General features: G+C 38.2%; 1 protein-coding gene across 1 annotated transcript in view; it reads left to right on the forward strand.

Moving 5' to 3' along the window:
- The window catches only part of LOC139978641 (neuronal acetylcholine receptor subunit alpha-6-like), a 166,957-nt gene that overhangs the window by 14,575 nt on the left and 134,221 nt on the right, over positions 1-18,161 (forward strand). Inside the window, exons 2-4 of the mRNA XM_071989015.1 lie at positions 3,662-3,807; positions 4,483-4,527; positions 5,599-5,708. Coding sequence (XP_071845116.1) covers positions 3,662-3,807; positions 4,483-4,527; positions 5,599-5,708 — 301 coding nt within the window. The remainder of the gene's footprint in view (positions 1-3,661; positions 3,808-4,482; positions 4,528-5,598; positions 5,709-18,161) is intronic.

Genomic DNA, 18,161 nt, shown 5'->3' on the forward strand with positions numbered 1-18,161 from the left:
CTCCTAAAATTCCCTAGAAATGTTTGGCGACAGTCCTCGGTAGTTCTACTGCATTACCATTTGTGATTACTAATCACTGATTAGGCAAATATTCTTACGCATATTTTTGCGAAAAACCCGAAGCAACTTTTTTCCCCTGACCTAATGTACTATACGTGCTAAAATATCACCTTTGCAGTAATTAAACTCACCGACTAAAGCATGTCTGATTTCCAGCGACAACGTCAATGGGACTTTAGTGTGGTTTTCCCACGTGTAGTAATGTCAATGGAGAAGCGCCATTGACTTACTGTGTATGATCGTTTAAACAACGTTCCATCGGAAGGTTTCCATTGCATATGGCAAAACTTGAAGCAAACGTTCGGGATTGTGTTATCTTTTTCAATAAAATATTAAAATAAAACTGCTTATCCACTAAAGGTAATAGGCATCGGCCCGATTGTCACAGAAACTAATCGGTACTAGGTAAAGCTGATTATCATTTAATAGGTCGAACTCTAATCAAGAAATCTTTACCATAATTTGTGTTTTTGTCACACCGTAACATTGGAAAATAGTGTTGTTATAATCTAATAAAATGTGTATACTGACAATTGAAAGTTCTACATTAGCTGGTTATATTTTGAGCAAATTTATTGCTTAAAATTGCCGATAATGCAGTCAACTTTTTTTATATAAGATTCTTTCCTATGACATGCAATGAATGAATGACACACACACTTAAACCGTATACCGATCAGAGAGTTGTATAAATGCACACATTATGTGAACATATGTACTGTACCCTTAACTGTGAATAGGGGGACATATGCAAGTGTCCCTCTATCGTACTAAAAATTGTTTGAAGTACGTAAAGAAGACACAGTTACTATCGCTTTTCTGATATATCTGTCAATGAGTTGCATAATAGATGCGATCCAAGTTCCATGCACTGCTATCAATCCCTCCAGTCTGCGGTGAATTTATCCTTAACGACGCATTTGCATTAAGACTTATATGTGGCTTTAAATGGAAAGTCCATCCAAGGTGGGTTTTTTGACCGTGTCCTGGTACTGTACACTTTAGGGTTATATATATATATATATATATACTATATATAGTATATCATGACGCGCGTGTGTGTATGGAGGCCTTAAACAATTGTAAAATTGTGCTATGAAACCAACTGTGGCTGGTCTTGAACTCGACCGAGTCGTCGGGGAACATGACGCATTTCGGTATTAGCCTAGGATCTATATGCGAACTGCATTAGACATATGTTCTTCGATGCAACACTGTCATCCAGAGAAAAAATGTTATACAACGCGAACTGAATGCTAATTGTTACCCCACTCCTAGTACCGTAACTCATACAATGAATCTAAAAATAAATTATGCATGCGAAAAACGCGGGCCCCACAACCCTACGCACACCCCTCTAATCGCTTCCCGATGAGTTACAAAACCAGACCCATCGTATACAAAAGTCTACTTGGATTATTTTTTCCCTGATTTTTTTCTGCAGACGCCCATGCATTTCCCCAAAGTAAATTCTAAGCCATGAGATCTAAAACTAAAAGGAGGTTTGGGAGCATCATTGGGTCTGGTAAATGTTGTTTCCGGCGATCTGGGAGGAATATTTGCCAAAAATTTCTTGTACGCTTTGCGCGAACCTATGGTCGCGCTCCGCTTAGATAGTATCAGAGAACAGACACGCGTCCCAATCATTATCCAAGACTGATCTGCGCCCATGCATCAAATATGTTAACTGTGTCTGAATTTTCGAAATTTCCCCGACAAACATTCCTGACACATGGAGGCTTTTCTGTATTGGCTGTCCATAGATGAAATTTTGTGCAACATTATGGTATGTTTTGAAGTGAATTGATTTCCCGAGAAGTGTGAATTTTCAAATTCTGAACGAATAATGGGCTTAAAACCTTGAAAAGTGGGGCTGACGGGTATTGTGGGCCACGACGTAGAATCACCTACAAAAGCAATGATCCACAGGAGATGCGATAAGGTCGAACATGATGTGTGACTGGTGACAATCTTCAAAAAGGTTACGGATGGAGAAGAAAAAAAGGAAAATACTTGGTTACTCAGGCTATAGTGAACATCTAGATGTGCCATTTCCAGTGATCTGGGGGGGGGGGGGTGTCCAACCCAGAAATTTTCTTGTACGCTGCGCGCCAACCGATGGTGGCGCTCCGCTTATATAGTAATTCGCGCCCCCCCCCCCCCCAGGTTAGAAAATCCTGATACGCCCCTGTATATGATACATAAGTACATGACTTGGGTTAAGTTGTAAAGTAGTCTGGAGTGGAATTTGCATCAGAGAAGACTGTTAAACCTTCAACTTCAACTTTACTGTCCTGTTTCCATTGAGATCTACCACATAAATATGCAAAGTCAAACTTCGAGTTGATCTAACCATAAAAAGGACACACATGCTTCTGTGAGCAAACAGAAATGAAGTCTCAAAGTAAGACTATATGATACATAAGTACAGAGTTATATTGTTATTACCATGGTAAGAACACCACTTGAGCGGGTGTAATACTTTTTTTTAACTTACTGGAGCATAGTTTGAGTAGTTAGAGTAGCAATGCGACATGCAGCTCGTCTCCTATATACACATGCAGAATACGTCGTAATGACATTGCAGTACATTTTACCAATGTCGTCAGTACACACGATACGTAGTATACTATTAAAGGTAATTTCGAAATATCAGGCATAGACAAAACCCTAACAATGCCAACAACATCAGCATGACTTGGGCATCAGAGGGCAGGAGAAAGAGAGGACGACCAAAAACAACATGGCGCGGGACAGTAGACAAAGAGAGTGAGAGGGCTGGTTGGCGATCCTGGAATGAGGCCAGAAACGCAGCTGCCGACCGAGATAAATAGAGACGCTCTGTTGAGGCCTTATTTGCCTCTAGGCAAGAAGAAGACAGATGAGATGTTGAGGCATAGACAACCTCGCAATGAGCAATGAGAGTGGTCATCAATTACAGATACATTACTACCGACCTTACAAACCCCCTACACAGGACTAATGTCTCTCACGAAACCTCAGTACCTATAAAATATAGCACAAACATGTAAACAAATCGACAATTTGAATATACAACTTGGGTATGATCTCTCGTTATGGGATTCTTGGAATTCAATTTCTCTTTGGGATTTAATTGGTTGGTTATATCAGGTCTAAGATACTTGGGCCATTGAACCAATCTGCCACCGTTGTATGTTCATAACTTCGGAAATAAAACTTGGTTTGCAAAGCCCGTGTACGGTATACAGCATCCACCATGTTGTTAGTTTAGTCTTTAAGTACAGTCCGAGCTATTAATGGTATATGTGAGGCCTAACTACAAAACGGGACAATATTTAGAACTCTACCAAGACGGAATTGGGGCGGGTGTGGGGAAGGAGAATCGACGTGGGGTGGGTTGAATTAACAAGTTAACAAATATCAGCTGAACTACGAACAAATGCGTTGCAGTGATTTATGGGAGTGTGATTTTTTTTATTTGTGTGTTATTGTTAGCTAGTAGGGTTCAAGCTGATAACTGCAAGGAAAGACATATGCTAATCAAAAGTAAACCCCTAGTTCAGCTATCTGAATGCTAACTTCTTTTATTGATATTCAATTTACTTCCTTCACATTCTAGGGGATTGTGCCAACATCAGTGAACGTACTGCATTACATGCAAAGCTTTTGAACAGTAGCACGTACAATCTTAATGTGAGACCTGTAGAAAATTCATCTCTACCGGTTTCTGTTCAGTTCTGTTTTGCACCGGTGAAACATAATTTGGTAAATACATTTGAAGCACAATCTTTCCTTTGTTCTCAACTTAAAGGTTTCTTCTTTGTTCTTTTCATTGTTATGTCTGAATTTTTTCACCATTAAAAAGAAAGACAAATCGTTTTTAAATATTGGTATACGGGAAATGGGATTAACGAACATTTTAGGCGATAATTCATTGCAACACCCCTTACATAGATCTCAATGAAACTTTTAAGTGGCTCCATGTCATGTGTTTTCGGATATGCAAGCCTCTCGTCTGAGAGCGGTATTGATTTCTCGAAGTAAAATATTAACATTTGCCTGACAGCTAAGTAGCCAAGTAAATATTTTAATTCGAGTTTGGTAGATCATCTTGGCAAGGCTTTGTCCAAATAAACTTGGTCAAGATTTTTTGGTCCGGTTTTCTCTATAAAAACCCGGGCGTGGATAGACTTTTTCGGAGGTGGAGGCAATGCCTATCTGGGGTGGCAGGCAGAACCTACTTTCTAGATGAAATAATTTATTGACAATTTTGTGGGGGCTGTACGAATAATTTGGCGCCTCGGCCGCTAGTACCCTCTCCACGTGGCCATAAACCGCTGAATGAAGCATGGTATAATAAAGTAACCAAGTCATATGGTATGTGGTGATGCAGATGTAACACTAACGTGTGTCAAATATGCATTAATTTATTTCTTTCAGGTTCAAGGTAATCAGGAATTGCAGTTAAGAGGCAGGATGGCTTTGGTATGCAGTATATTTCTTTAGTTGGTGGGTTTGGTGGAGGCTGGAAGTTTTTTCACTCTTCTGAATTTGCCAACTTACTTCAATTTCAATTATATATATATATATATATATATATATATATATATATTCATTTGCCTTTGTCGTTTACCTCCATTTAATTTAATTTCGAGATCCGGCTTTAGGAATCACAAATGATTTCGAGTTGGTTAGCATCATGTTTATCTCTAGAGCATGGCAAATATGTCACCAAAACAGAACTATAGTAATGTTCGATACAGGTGGCAAACGCCTACAGTGGAATAACGACCTTCCTTACCAGTCTCGAACCTCTAGACCTACAATTAGCGTCTATAGCTTAGCTGTTTAGGATGTCCGCGTACAAAGCGGGAGGCCCGGGTTCGAATCTCGGTTGTGGCTGAAGGTTTTTTCACTGTTCTTGATTTTTCAACTCATTTTCAATTACAAATGTTCGTTTACCTCCATTTCATTAATATAAAGTCTGTTCAAAAATCTCTTTCGAGATCCGGCTTTAAGAATCGCAAATGATTTCGAGTTGGTTAGCATCATGTTTGATCTCTAGAGTAAGTATATAGATCGGCGAAACGGGGTGTACCATTTGGAACAAGAATAAAAGAACATCTACGTATGACTAAACAGACCATAAACACTCACTTACAAACTCTCAATATAAATCCGAGATCTGGCGATAACATCAATTGGCAAATCCTACATCACAACTTACCCAATACCAGTGAAAGAAAAATAGTCGATGTATATACATCGATAAAGCCTTAACCGGCGAAATATTGGAACATACAGCTTTGTATAATTTCTTACTGTGCTTGTTGAAGTCTCATACTCTACAATTCATCATATACACCAAGCATGTCAACATCCGCTCTTTTATATACATATATATATATATATATATATATATATATATATTTATTTATTTATCTGGCAATTTTATCTTGCAAATGGGGTTGAATCGAAACACTTACATAGTATCTTAATTGTCGCCAAACAAACATTTCAGCCTTATGGGACTAAGAAATTATGTTTTGCTCTCAGATTTGGGATGACCATCGCCTTGCGTGGAATCCTGATGATTACGGAGGTCTTCGTAAATTAGATCTACCAGTAAATAAAATATGGCAACCGGAAGTGGTCTTGTATGAAAGGTACTTAAGAAAAAAAGCTCATTTATTAAAGAAGTGACTTACGTAAACATACGGCACCACTAGCTGTCTAGGGAAGTGCACACCTTCCTGATCATTCGTGTAACATGTGGACTGCCGTGGTATTTAAGTTTTGTCCATCCGTTAAAGGGAGTTAAATTCTGATGCTGCGCCTTTAGCCCTTGGTTTACTTCAGAATTTTGTTTAAACTTCTACCTCCTTGTGGTGAAACTAGATCTGTTTGTTCAATAAATAATATTCAATACTATTCCAAACTGTCCAGTCACGTTTTCATAAAGGTTTTAAGAAACTAGTAAGTCTTCAACTGAGTCTTAAAAATAGTTCTTGCTGGTTTGCCTGTGTACATTAGTTCTTATATGAAGATTTTCGCATTCCTCCATAGATAATTTCAAGCCGAGCGTGACGCTTTAAAAGTGATGCTTACAAAGGCAAAATGAAACGTTTGCCAAGTTCGGTACAGAATTATTTTTATTGGGTAATATGTAACCTGTTTTCCATGGTTTTAATTTCCCGAAATGTTAAATGGGTCATATATTTTGTTTCATACTAGGACCCTCACTGACCTCAACATCCAAATAGAGACCGAATTTGCGAAAGTTGTTTCAAACGGAACAGTTCACTGGCATACCATGGCAACAACGAGATCATTCTGCTTCATGGATATTAGGAAGTTTCCATTCGATAAGCAGAACTGTGAAATTACGTTCACAACTTGGATACACCAGGAAAACGAGGTAATGAATACTTTGCAGCAAAATACATCGAACAATGTTTAAGTGTATAATGTAGGACTACTTGATTAAAGAGGGGATCATAATGGTGGGTTTTCAGGTCTTAGAATGTTTATCTATACATAACTACAACACCACCCATTCCCTACTTCGCGTAAATGCAGCTGCAAATATGGCGGCCCATCAGTCTCAAATCATGGCAGATCGACTTTTACCGATTTAAATCGACATATACCAGTTTCCTTCGACTTATACCAATTTCCAGCAGCCGAAATTGACTTCTCTCGATTTAAATCGACATATACCAGTTTAATTCGACATATCATCGATTTAAAACGACATATACCAATTTAAATCGATGATAAGTAATATAAATCGGTATATGTCAGTTTAAATCGATGATATGTCGAATGAAACTGGTATATGTCGATTTAAATCGATGATATGTAGAATTAAACTGGTAAATGTCAATTTAAATCGACATATACCAGTTAAATTCGACTTATACTAGTTTAAATCGACATATACCAATTTAAATCGATGATATGTAAAATAAATCGATGATATGTCCATTTAAATCGACATCTACCAGTTTAAATCGATGATATGTCGAATTTAATCGGTAGAAGTCAATTTCCGTGGACTTATACCAGTTTCTAACATCTCAAATTGACATATACCTATTTTAATCGACATATCATCGATTTAGCTCATTAACATATTCCAAATCCCGATTTCGGTGATGATTGGCATGTGGAGATACATCACGTGTAGTCAGGTCAGGACGGCTACTGCCTAAGGATGCAATCCCCTGTAGGGACATGTCGTTAATGGTACTGTTGGGAAGGTTAACGTGTTCTCCAAATGAGGTCTCAGTCTTCATGGTGTTGACTGTGAATCTGTGACCATAGAGTCGCTTCTTGAGGGTGGTTTAGGTTTCGCCAACATACTGGATGCCGCATGCTCTACAAGAATTCAGATATATGACATTACTGGATGTTCAAGTGATGTGACCCTTAGTCTTGTGTGTGAGTTGCATGCTGTGGCTGGTGGTGGAATTGGATTCAACAATTTGGTGGCTGCAGATGATGCATCTCGAAGTACGATCATATTTGAAAGTACCATGGTGAATGGGGTTAGGGTTAGAAGTTAGAGGTGGAACAACATCACGCACAAGAAGGTCTCGTAGGTTGCGGGGTCGTCTGTAGGCGATGATGGGTTTTTCAGCGACGGCTCGTTGGAGTCTATCTGAAGTGAAGAGAATGTTTTGGTTGTTAGAGGTGATTTGCTGAAGAGGAGGAAGATTTGGGTGAAAAGTAACAACCAGGGGGAGCCATTGGCGGATCCAAGGGGGGAGGGCCAAGGGGGCCTGGCCCCCCCAAAGGTGAGCCAAAAAGTGTTTCCGAACATCCGCTAAATCATATGATTGGAAATTAAAAAAATCGAGAGGAATAGCACTGGTAGACTAGTCTAAATCTTTTCGTTTTCTGGTTTAAAATTAAATGCAGAGCTCCCAACTGACCCGCAATTCGCGGGAATTAGAAGCGCATTCTAACACCCAAACCCGCTGACCCGCACAAGCGTCCGAAAAAACCGCATTGTAATTGTCAAGTATACATAAAAATTGCATCAATTTTTGACTTAGCAACCATCATTTCTTTAGCATTTAGCATAATAGAGTATAAAACCTCCTTTACAGCATCATTTGAAACTCAAATTAGCCTATATTTCTTTTCATTGGGGCGAGCAGCGAACATTTTCATGCCAAGGGAAAGAATGAATTATCACCTACTATTCAATTTATTGATGTTACACACAAAAAAATGCATATTTCTCAGAAAATTTTGGGTGACAAAAGCCTTTCTAAGTGCCACCATTTTACATGTAGGCATCACCAGGATTCCAAAAAAATTCAAAAGGGGGAGGGGACACCCCCCCCCTTATACCCCTCCCCCAGGACGGCGATTCGTGGCATGGACCAGCATTTGCCTTCTCAAGAGTTGGGAGCTATGTAAATGTATGAGGATTTACAGTTTAACACCATTTTGCAGTTACAGGCTGGTTGTAAGAAATTTGTAACCTATGAGAAATAAAATTTCTTGAGAAAGATGATCCCAACTTTGTTTTATAAATATTTTAGAAAATTACACCTGGGAAACATTTTTTTTAGAAGTAAATTAACATCACCATTGTACACTTTTGTCGCACCAAATTGCATCTGAGGGCATTCAGCAATAGAAAATTTTCCAAAGGGGAGGGGGCACCGCCTACCCTAAGGGGAGGGGGCTCCCCTCCCCTTAAACCCCTCCCCCATATCACTCTAATGCCACTTTGGCCCCTCCCAAACAAAGACCCTGGATCCGCCAGTGGGGGAGCTTGTTGTCGCAATCTCGCCCGTTTTTGTTCTTCACTACCAAAGTAGATGACCTGGAAAGGGAGCGGACTCTCTGATTAGCTTCACGCACCCTTCTGTCACCAGTGACGTAGCCAGGAATTTGAAAGGGGGGGAGCACTTTTTGCGATTGATATCGATTTTCAAAAATTTAGGCACGACTATCTGAACGGAGCGCCACCATCGGTTGGCGCGGAGCGTACAAGAAAATTTTTGGTTTTACAAACCCCCCAGATGGCCGGAAACGGCCCTTCCCGAGTGTTCATGCTGGTTCCATGGCCTCTTGCTAACTTGAGACACCTCATTCAATATCACTTTTCAACCAAAAAACAAACGAGTTAAGATAGTACATAATTCAATAATACATAATGTATTTAAAATTAGCAAGGTACATGTAGAGTAGTCTTACTTTTCAACTGCTGATACTTGTAGTTACATATATAGATAGGCCAGAAATGTCTTAGATACAACTATAGCCAGTAATTGTCTTTGATACAACTGTAAATGTTTAAGTTAGCCTAATTAGAGAAGGCGAGAGCTATCCGACGATTGCCATCTGATTCAAACTGTTTTCTCAACTGAAATATTATCTGCGTAAACAGGTTCTTAACTAGATGTTACAACACTGACAAGATCGGATCATATAGTCTTTTTCGGCGGGTAGAGTGTTGAATGAAACGGCACGCGATAGAAATGACAGCCTAAATTAGAAGACTAGGTCACCTAATTAAGCCATATTCTTGCTACGTTCATTTCAATAGTTATTCCTGTCTAGACTCTTAAACTCGTCCAGCAAGCTTATGGATTTGAAATATGGGTGTTTTTAAAAAAAGATAACTTGGCCAAAAAAGTTGTAGGCCCGGGCCCACAGTGCTACATACTGGCTACGCCCCTGATCATATGATATCATATTATCAGCAGATTTTGTTCCTGTTTGAATTCTTTTACATGTTCTTTTACATAATATATAAAAAAGACAAACATAGTGCTCTTTTACAATTTTTCAAGTAGGATGATTCTTGTTTATTGTCCAATGTCTGGACTTTAATACATTTGACCAACTTAACTGATGGACAATATAAACTTTCATATTTTGGAATATAGACAGATATGCAGTGGCCTAAAAACAAATATCGTTATCGCAGTGTATTAGCAGTGTAATAATTATTTATAGGAAGTGCGTATCACGTACGATTGCTAGCTTAGCTTCATAACATGCTGTTCGTGCAACAATTTAGGACGAATCATAGAAAGGATGAGAACGAACGTTGTCGACGTTGTTGTGCATACGATTCGTGACATTCCATAGAGTGCGGTTAGGTAGGCAATATGTATTTTATTATGCAGTGGCCAACTGTAGGCTTGTAATAGGCTATAGGCTAAATTTAGCTAATTGCATCTGCCAAACTAAGTAAGTAGTTGAACCAGTAGGCGTGAATGTTACTACGATTATAATTGAGTTAACGGAGCTGACGAGTATTCAAGATCAAAAGAGCATTGACAAAATACCATGCTAAAAAACCAACAGTTTTTAAACATTTTTTTCGACACTGAAAGGGGGGGGAGCGGTCGCTCCCCCTGCTCCCCCCCTGGCTACGTCCCTGTCTGTCACTACGACCCCTGACAGTAAGGTGTTTTACAAAGCATCTGTATGGCGAATGAAAGAGGAATTGTTAGAGCAAATGCGACGAAGACGAAGTGCTTGACTGTAGGCAATTCAGAATTGCAGTGACGGGGAAGGCAGCTTGAAGAATGGAGATACTTGTGTGTGTCTGTTTGCTTGGTGTATAGGTCTGTAAAGAGAGAACCGTCTTCCTTGAGATCAGTCACATCAAGAAAGATAACCTGGTTGCGAGAGTAATCAGAGGTGAATTTAATGGTGCTGTGTAAAGAGTTGATGTTATTGATGAAGGTAAGCAGGCTTTCCTCATCACTGTTCCAAACGAAAAAGATGTCACATTCTGTGACTAGTAGTAAAATGGGAGTAGATCTAAGTCAAAGATGCTGTATGAACGGCTAGCCTTTGTAAGTTGTATCATCCAACTGTTACGTTAAAATCAAAATAAAATTTTGTTATTTTGATTTTAGCTGCTCGGCTACTCTGATTTTGATTTCAATTTCTCTGTTACTGTATCCCTCTGGGTGACCCTCCTTATCTACTCTGTATTGTACTTGTATTTGTATTATTGTGTTTCAGTTTTTCATTTCATTTTTATCATTTACTCATCCCGCTGCTTTCACCATATCTGACCATTTTCTTTTGTTTCAGAAGCTCAGAAAATTGATGCAGAAATCCCAGCGCTATTCTTTCTATCTTTGCAACTACAGGTTCTACTCTCAGTTTACAGAATGCTACAATTTCCTTGAACTATAAATAACAAACTTCTGCAAGCTTTGCTACGAAGTTAAGTAGCAAGATCATCGACATTCGAGTAAATTTAAATCATATTATAGTCTTAATAACGGTGGTTTTGTTGATGTTCTACCGACCAGTTTCGATTCGGGAGCGTCCAACCGTTCTGCTCGGTGATGTTCATCGGCAGCTACGCGTCTCGGCTATCAGGATTGTTTTACAATTCTTCTGCAAGGGGCTCAAATTAAAGGGCAAAACACCAATATCTTCATCACCTCCGAAAACTATTTCCTCTTCCTCTTCAAGAAAATAATTTTCGTCAAAGCTTTCGAATGTTCTGAGAGATGATGGCCATTTCCTCGGAATCGGAAGATTCAGGAGGAGACTCTTTCAGTTGATGAAGAGGGTGTGTTATAGTTACTCTCTCTGCGAAACAGCAGAGAGAGGCTGTGGATGCAACGCCTACGCACCATTCAACTTCATGGGCTCAGCATTCAGGACGGAAATGACTAACTTTTCTTCTGTCCCCCTCTTTCTCCCCTTGTTCCCCTCATCACTCCTCTTCTCATAGCTCTCTTCCACCCTTTATTCTCCACACCTTTCTGTCTTTGTCCTTCTCCAGTTTATTCCCTACCCCCTTCCCTTAATTCTCTCTTTGTCTCTCCACTGTTTATCTCCTACCTCACCCAATTCCCCCGTTGGTTTCTTTCTTTCTTCTCTCCATCCCTTGTCTAATAATCCCCTTACATCTATCTCTTTGTGTTCACCATGCTCATTTATCTGTCTGTATTCTGTGCGTGTTGTTGTCCTTTCTTTTAATGTAACTTGTTATAGCCTTTGAAGAAGATCCTGCTAGAATTCCTGCTTGGATCCTGACAGGATCGAAACGTCAGGCCAACTTACTTTTACACACGTTAAAATTATAACATAACGCCAGTTTTACCACAAAAGAAACATTGCAAATCTAGTGTTGATTGTTTTAAATCGAACTGGCATAAAGTTTTGTGCAAAATACCGTGTAACCAATAAAAAAAATCGTATTTTGCAAGGAGGCCTAAGCTGTTGATCAAGTAATTTGGCAATAGTATAGGCCCACAGGCACTTGTAACGTTTTCAGTGTAGTGTTTTAACCCAATTGTGTCCAAATTCTTCGATTGCTGTCATCTTTTGGAAAAGCGTGCAGGTGAAATCCGTCTTTACTTGCGTTGGAGCAACCTGCAACCACACATCGGCTCGGCGTAATTAACAGTTACGAGATAAATTTACGTTAAAACAAAACTCCAATCACCAAATCTCCATAACTGCAGAGCACTGCAACAGTGTTATGTGGTGTGTTCTCAGCCGTTCACAGAGCGGGAGGCCGGGGTTCGAATCCCGGTGGAGGCTGGAAGTTTTTTCACTGTTCTTGATTTTACAACTCATTACGATTTTCAAATTAATATGTTCATTTGCCTTTGTCGTTTACCTCCATTTCGTTAACATAAAGTCTGTTCAAAGTATCTCTTCCGAGATCCGGATTTAGGAATTACAAGTGATGTCGAGTTGGTTATATATGTATATATATGGGAGACCGGTAAGAAGCTGTCCGTGTGTATGTGTATATCTGTTACATCGACATGCTATTGTGTCAGAAACTCCTCTTAAGCGTGCTATGCCGATTTTCTTTACACCTGGTAGGAAGGTGCCCCACGACGGGTACTTCTATCTCACTATCGCAGATTCGAGGAACGAAAGGTCAAATATCAGAAGTTGCATTAGGGGAAAAGTGGCAAAGGGCAGATTTCAATCTTGGTCTGGAGGTACCCCGTGATAGCAACTTGTATTTCGCAGACCCTTAAAACTTAAAGTCACATGTCAAATCATGCTAAACGCGACTTTTTGCTAAAACGTGAAAGGGTTAGCTAGATTGCTGACTTTTATACTTCTTAAACACCAAAAAATGGAGTCAGTGCATGCGCGCAGCTGCCCTCGCTTGTTTTCCACTCAAGCTTTTAACTGAGAGCTCGTATACACTCAATGAAGATACAAACTATTGAGTGTGTTCGAGTGTGGTTTCCTTCCAGGATTGGAATAAGTACCACAGAATTTTAATTTATCTTTCTGGCATGTGCTTTTGTGCTTTAAAGTCGTTACTAGTTGACAAGAAATATTTCAAAGTCTATCAACTTCAGGGGGATTTCCCCCCCCCCTGCTCCCCCACCAGGGCTTTGCAATAAATTCCACACATGTTGTGCTTTAAACTCGCTGCGAGTGATTAAGAAATACATGAAAACGTTTGAAAAAAATGGTTATATGACATTAAAACTTTGTCACAATATATATGTGTGTAATGATATTTATTTCAGTATTTTTGTACAATTTTCACTGTTTCCGTTATATACCATTTTACATGTATCAAACATTTTCATTATATTTAAGGAATTTATACCGCGTCGTTGATGACGTTACTGTCGATAGTAACAATAATGAAGATTGTATACTGGCGCCGGAAACATGTTTCAAATCAAGAAAGCACAGCTGAAGAAACGGAAATGACAACTCCACTGGCCGGCGCAAGTGAAAGATCACCTTAAACAAACAGCAACAATCCAGAGGTCCAATACAAAATTAATTCTTGCTATATCTACATTTATTCTATTAGCATTTTCATCCTCAACCTCTTTTATTTTATCTTATTTATAATCTAGACAAATTTAAAAGTTCATTGCAACAATAACGACAGCTTTGATGATCGAGCAATAGAAAAGCAAAATTGTACCAGAATTGTGTAGATAATATGCTTTTAGAGTAGACCTGGTTTTCTTTCAAATGCTATCATAATACACAGCAAAGATATGTATAATTCGATAACGGTATACATGATAACTCTGTGACAACTTTGCAATGAGGTGCTGCCGCCTCTAAAATACAAAATACTTTAGTTTGTCTTACTTCATAATAATAATAATAATAACAACATTAAAACTTGTTTACCTTACAAACGTTAAACAATTTCGAATGTGTTTTTTTCGTAAGGCTAAGTTACATATCAAGAAGGTGTGTGTGTATCTTGGAGTGGGGAGGGCGGTGGAGGCAGGGGGGGGGGCGCAGAAACGCATCTTAAACGTTTGGTGTTTTTTCTCAATTTTTTAACTATATCCTCCTTTATTACGATACCCTCATTTCGACTTATTCCTTGAAACTGGAACACTGCATGTCACACATTCGACTATTTACTACCTTTATATAACTTTTCTTAAATTTAGAACTAGGGTAGTATTAAGAAAGGTTGGGAAGTTTTCAACAAGGAGCCGTACGGTACTAAGTGAAGTGTTCAGTCATTCGGCGGTATTTTAAAATAGCAGTTAAAATCGCGACTTTTCATAGAAACATTGACTATATATCAAACCATATAAATGGAGTGTTAGCTCAGTGGTTAACGCCGGTGCCTTTCAATCATAAGGTTCCGAGTTCGAGTCACTCCAATATTAATGTATGTCGTCCAGTTACAGAGTTGTTGACAATTGACAATTCATAACCATGGACCTTAAATACGAATCTAAGAGACAGACCTCGGTCAGCTTGCGGCATTGATAAGCCAATGAGGCTTCTTCGCGAGTTCCTGCTTTCAGGTTGTCCATTATACATATAATACATACATAAAAGAAATTTACCCTTGATCCCCTGGTATTCCTCTTTAGTAGTACAATTGATACATATGTAACTATTCAATGTAAGGACTACGTTAAGGAAATTAATTTATCTGCAAAGGTGTTGATTAATTAATTGTTAATTATTAATTATTTTTTCTGCTGTTAATCGCTAGTATTTTTACATTTAGTGTGATTCAACGAGGAAGAAATTCTAGTTGCAAATGTCAGAAATCTGAATCAGTCAGTTCTGGCGTTCTGTAAACTGAGCCAAGTCCGCCATTGCTCAACAAAGAATTACATCAACAGGCGTCATCATGTCTGCACTTATTTAGTTTGTAAAATGTCCAGCTCCTCGTATCTTCTTTTTCTTGTTCGTTTTGACTCGATTGTACTCTCTTTTAGTCCTTAGGTTTGCCATTGCATATGAATACTGTACACTGCATGATTAATCGGAATTATGAAGAAGACATAATTATCACATGTTCGCAGTTTGTGAATGAATAATGATAACGTTCAGGTATATATACTTGCTGTCTTCTCACTTGAATTCATGAAGAGAAACCTCTTAATATATTTCAGAATTACTCTTTGGTATTCCCGGCAAAGTCAGTTAATGAAAGATGATATTACTTGACTCGTAGATACTTGTTTCATTTGAAACCAAGCATAATTATAATACCAAGTTCCGCATTGTTTATTAAGCATTCTCGATGACCAATCAAATCTTCACGTTTTTTTTCATCACAGTTGGTAAATTACGCATATGTACATATTAGTCTCCGTTCTATTGTAGTTCTTTAAATGTTATACTTGCTGGTAATAAATGAATGAAAATAATGTCCCACTTACTTTATATGAAAACATTTAACTTAATTGATACAGACTATATCACTGAGCAGGGAATTCAAAATTTCCCGTTTGTTTCTTTTCTATGATTTTCTTTCACCACTGTTAAACCTTAGATAGGAGTCAATGGAGCGTCCTCTTTTTAATAATTGTAATACTCACATCGGTATGGTGGTATATAGTATATATTATTAAGTTCCAAACGCTCCAAACGGAACAAAGAGGTTGGTTAGAAGATAAGTCGAAGGTAGAAACAGGAACACGCACGCCCCAGGTGGTGAAGTAGGTCTCCTGCCCTCAGCCAAAATGATGGAATGAAAATGCCTCTTAATTAGTTTCAAGACAGCATCCAGAGCTCTCTCTCTCCCCTGACACCTGTCCCCCAACACGGTGCGACGACGAAAGGGCGTAACCACCCAGACAGTGTCCAATAAAAAAGTAATTTTCACAATTTACATACTGCCGCGCATACACTAATAAATAACTGCCTTCATACAAACGGCCCAGCTACTAAATTCTATCTCGTGGCGATTTCCCGGTGAATTAAGTTAAAACAATATGGAGCTTCTTTAAGATGTATCTCCTCGGCTTGGAAACTAATTTTGGAGTGACTTACAAAATATCCCTAATTTTGCCTTCCGAAAATGTGAAAGGAAATTTTAATTAGCAAGGCCACACCCGCTTAAGCTGCTTACAGGTGTCTATACAAAATATTTCTACGCAAATACTCTACAGATTAAACAAGTCCAAACAAAGCATAACATGGCGCTTAAATCCTTTCATTCATTAAATTTCTGTGGGATTAACTAGCCGAGGTAAGGATATCAATGTATCCAATTAGTTTCTTTTTAACCGCACGAAATACAGCCTTTAGGATTAACCGTGACAGAAAAGTTGCGACGAATAGTCAAATTGTATAAGCAGTTTAATGCTAATTGGCATACCAGTTGTTTAGAACCGTATATCAACTTAATTGAAGCATCAATTACCTATATGACATAGAATTGACACTATAAATACTCAACTGGTTAAGAAAGCTATTTTGGCAGTTGCAAAAACTATTGGGAAATGAGCCAAGAAAAGAGATATTTAGAATTGTTTTGGAATTAGCTCCTGTTGAGAAAGAAAAGTTAATGAAAAACTCATGGTTAGCTTGACTTAATATCAAAACTGTAATTACTAAGAACAAAGCTGCCTACGTGATAATGCTACAATCATATTCCGTGTTAGTAGAGAGCAATTAAAACAATTAAAGTGTAAGCTAGAATTCCGATGAAAATAATTAAAGAGACATTCTGGTAGCTAAGGTGAATTGCTAAGTAAAACTGGAATTTTCTGCAAATTTAGTTCTAAACCGCATCGTCATAGCATTTGGTATGGCAAAGATAACATTTTCATAACTTTGATTGTATTTTGTGAATGTATCTGGCAGCAATATAATGAATGATATCATAATGGCAAATTAAGCAGAAAGTTTTGTTTTCTTAAAAAATAGTTAACTCTCTTTACACAAAGGAAATAACATTCTATAATATAGTTGCATTTTGATGAAATTCCCAAATACCGTGAACATCGACAGCTGAATAAACATTCCAAATGTATCGGAATTCAATGATAAATCTTGCAACAAGAAAATATTAATATAAAGTAAAGCTTTTAAAGAATACATGTTGTTGTGACATTACAGATCACCTATACTGTGATCCATTCTAGTGAAGACCGGAGGGTTCAGCCAGTCAAATAAGTTCCATTCAATCACCCACATCTTGAGTTAGGGACTGATATCGAGATACATGCAAGTGTCTTCACAGTGTGAAACATTAGATTAACCCTTTATCCCTTTATTTTTACGAATTTGGAGTCACAAAAAGATGAGAATGATAGTTTAAATTCATTCGATCTGTCTATTATGACAAAACTGACTTACTAGCTTAATACTGTTTGCCACTGTTCCACCCATTAAACGTTCAAATTGCTTCTCTGTGCATATTGTATAAAAATTTGTCTCTAATCCTTTCAAGACACTTGATATAGCCCCAATAAGAGATCAAGCTATACTAGCAAAAGACCAGGACAACACTGGACAGTCCTTCATATAGGCTTCAATCGTATCGTAGTTTTATAACGATAAAGTTTCAAAGAACTTTACTTATATATTCTTCACAAGGTGGCCGACTGATAAAAACCTATACGGATAACCCCACCTGATAATCTGCACGTTCAATTAATGTTACATTGACAGAGCTGAGACAAAAAAATAGAACTGCTCCTTGTAATATCAGAAAATAAGCAATGTACGCAACGTTACCAAGTGTTATTTAAATTTTATTATGTCTTTTTAATGCCTTAAGAATTATCTTGAGGCAACATGATCCTACATATTTGCATCTTTATTGTGTGTATAGTTTTGTGACGGTTTTTGTCTTTTTCATATTCCCTTCTCTTCAACCGAGAATTCCTCCTCCATGTACCGATTATTAT

This window comes from Apostichopus japonicus, chromosome 13 (genome assembly GCF_037975245.1).
Source record: "Apostichopus japonicus isolate 1M-3 chromosome 13, ASM3797524v1, whole genome shotgun sequence".
NCBI classification, from domain to species: Eukaryota; Metazoa; Echinodermata; class Holothuroidea; order Aspidochirotida; family Stichopodidae; genus Apostichopus; species Apostichopus japonicus.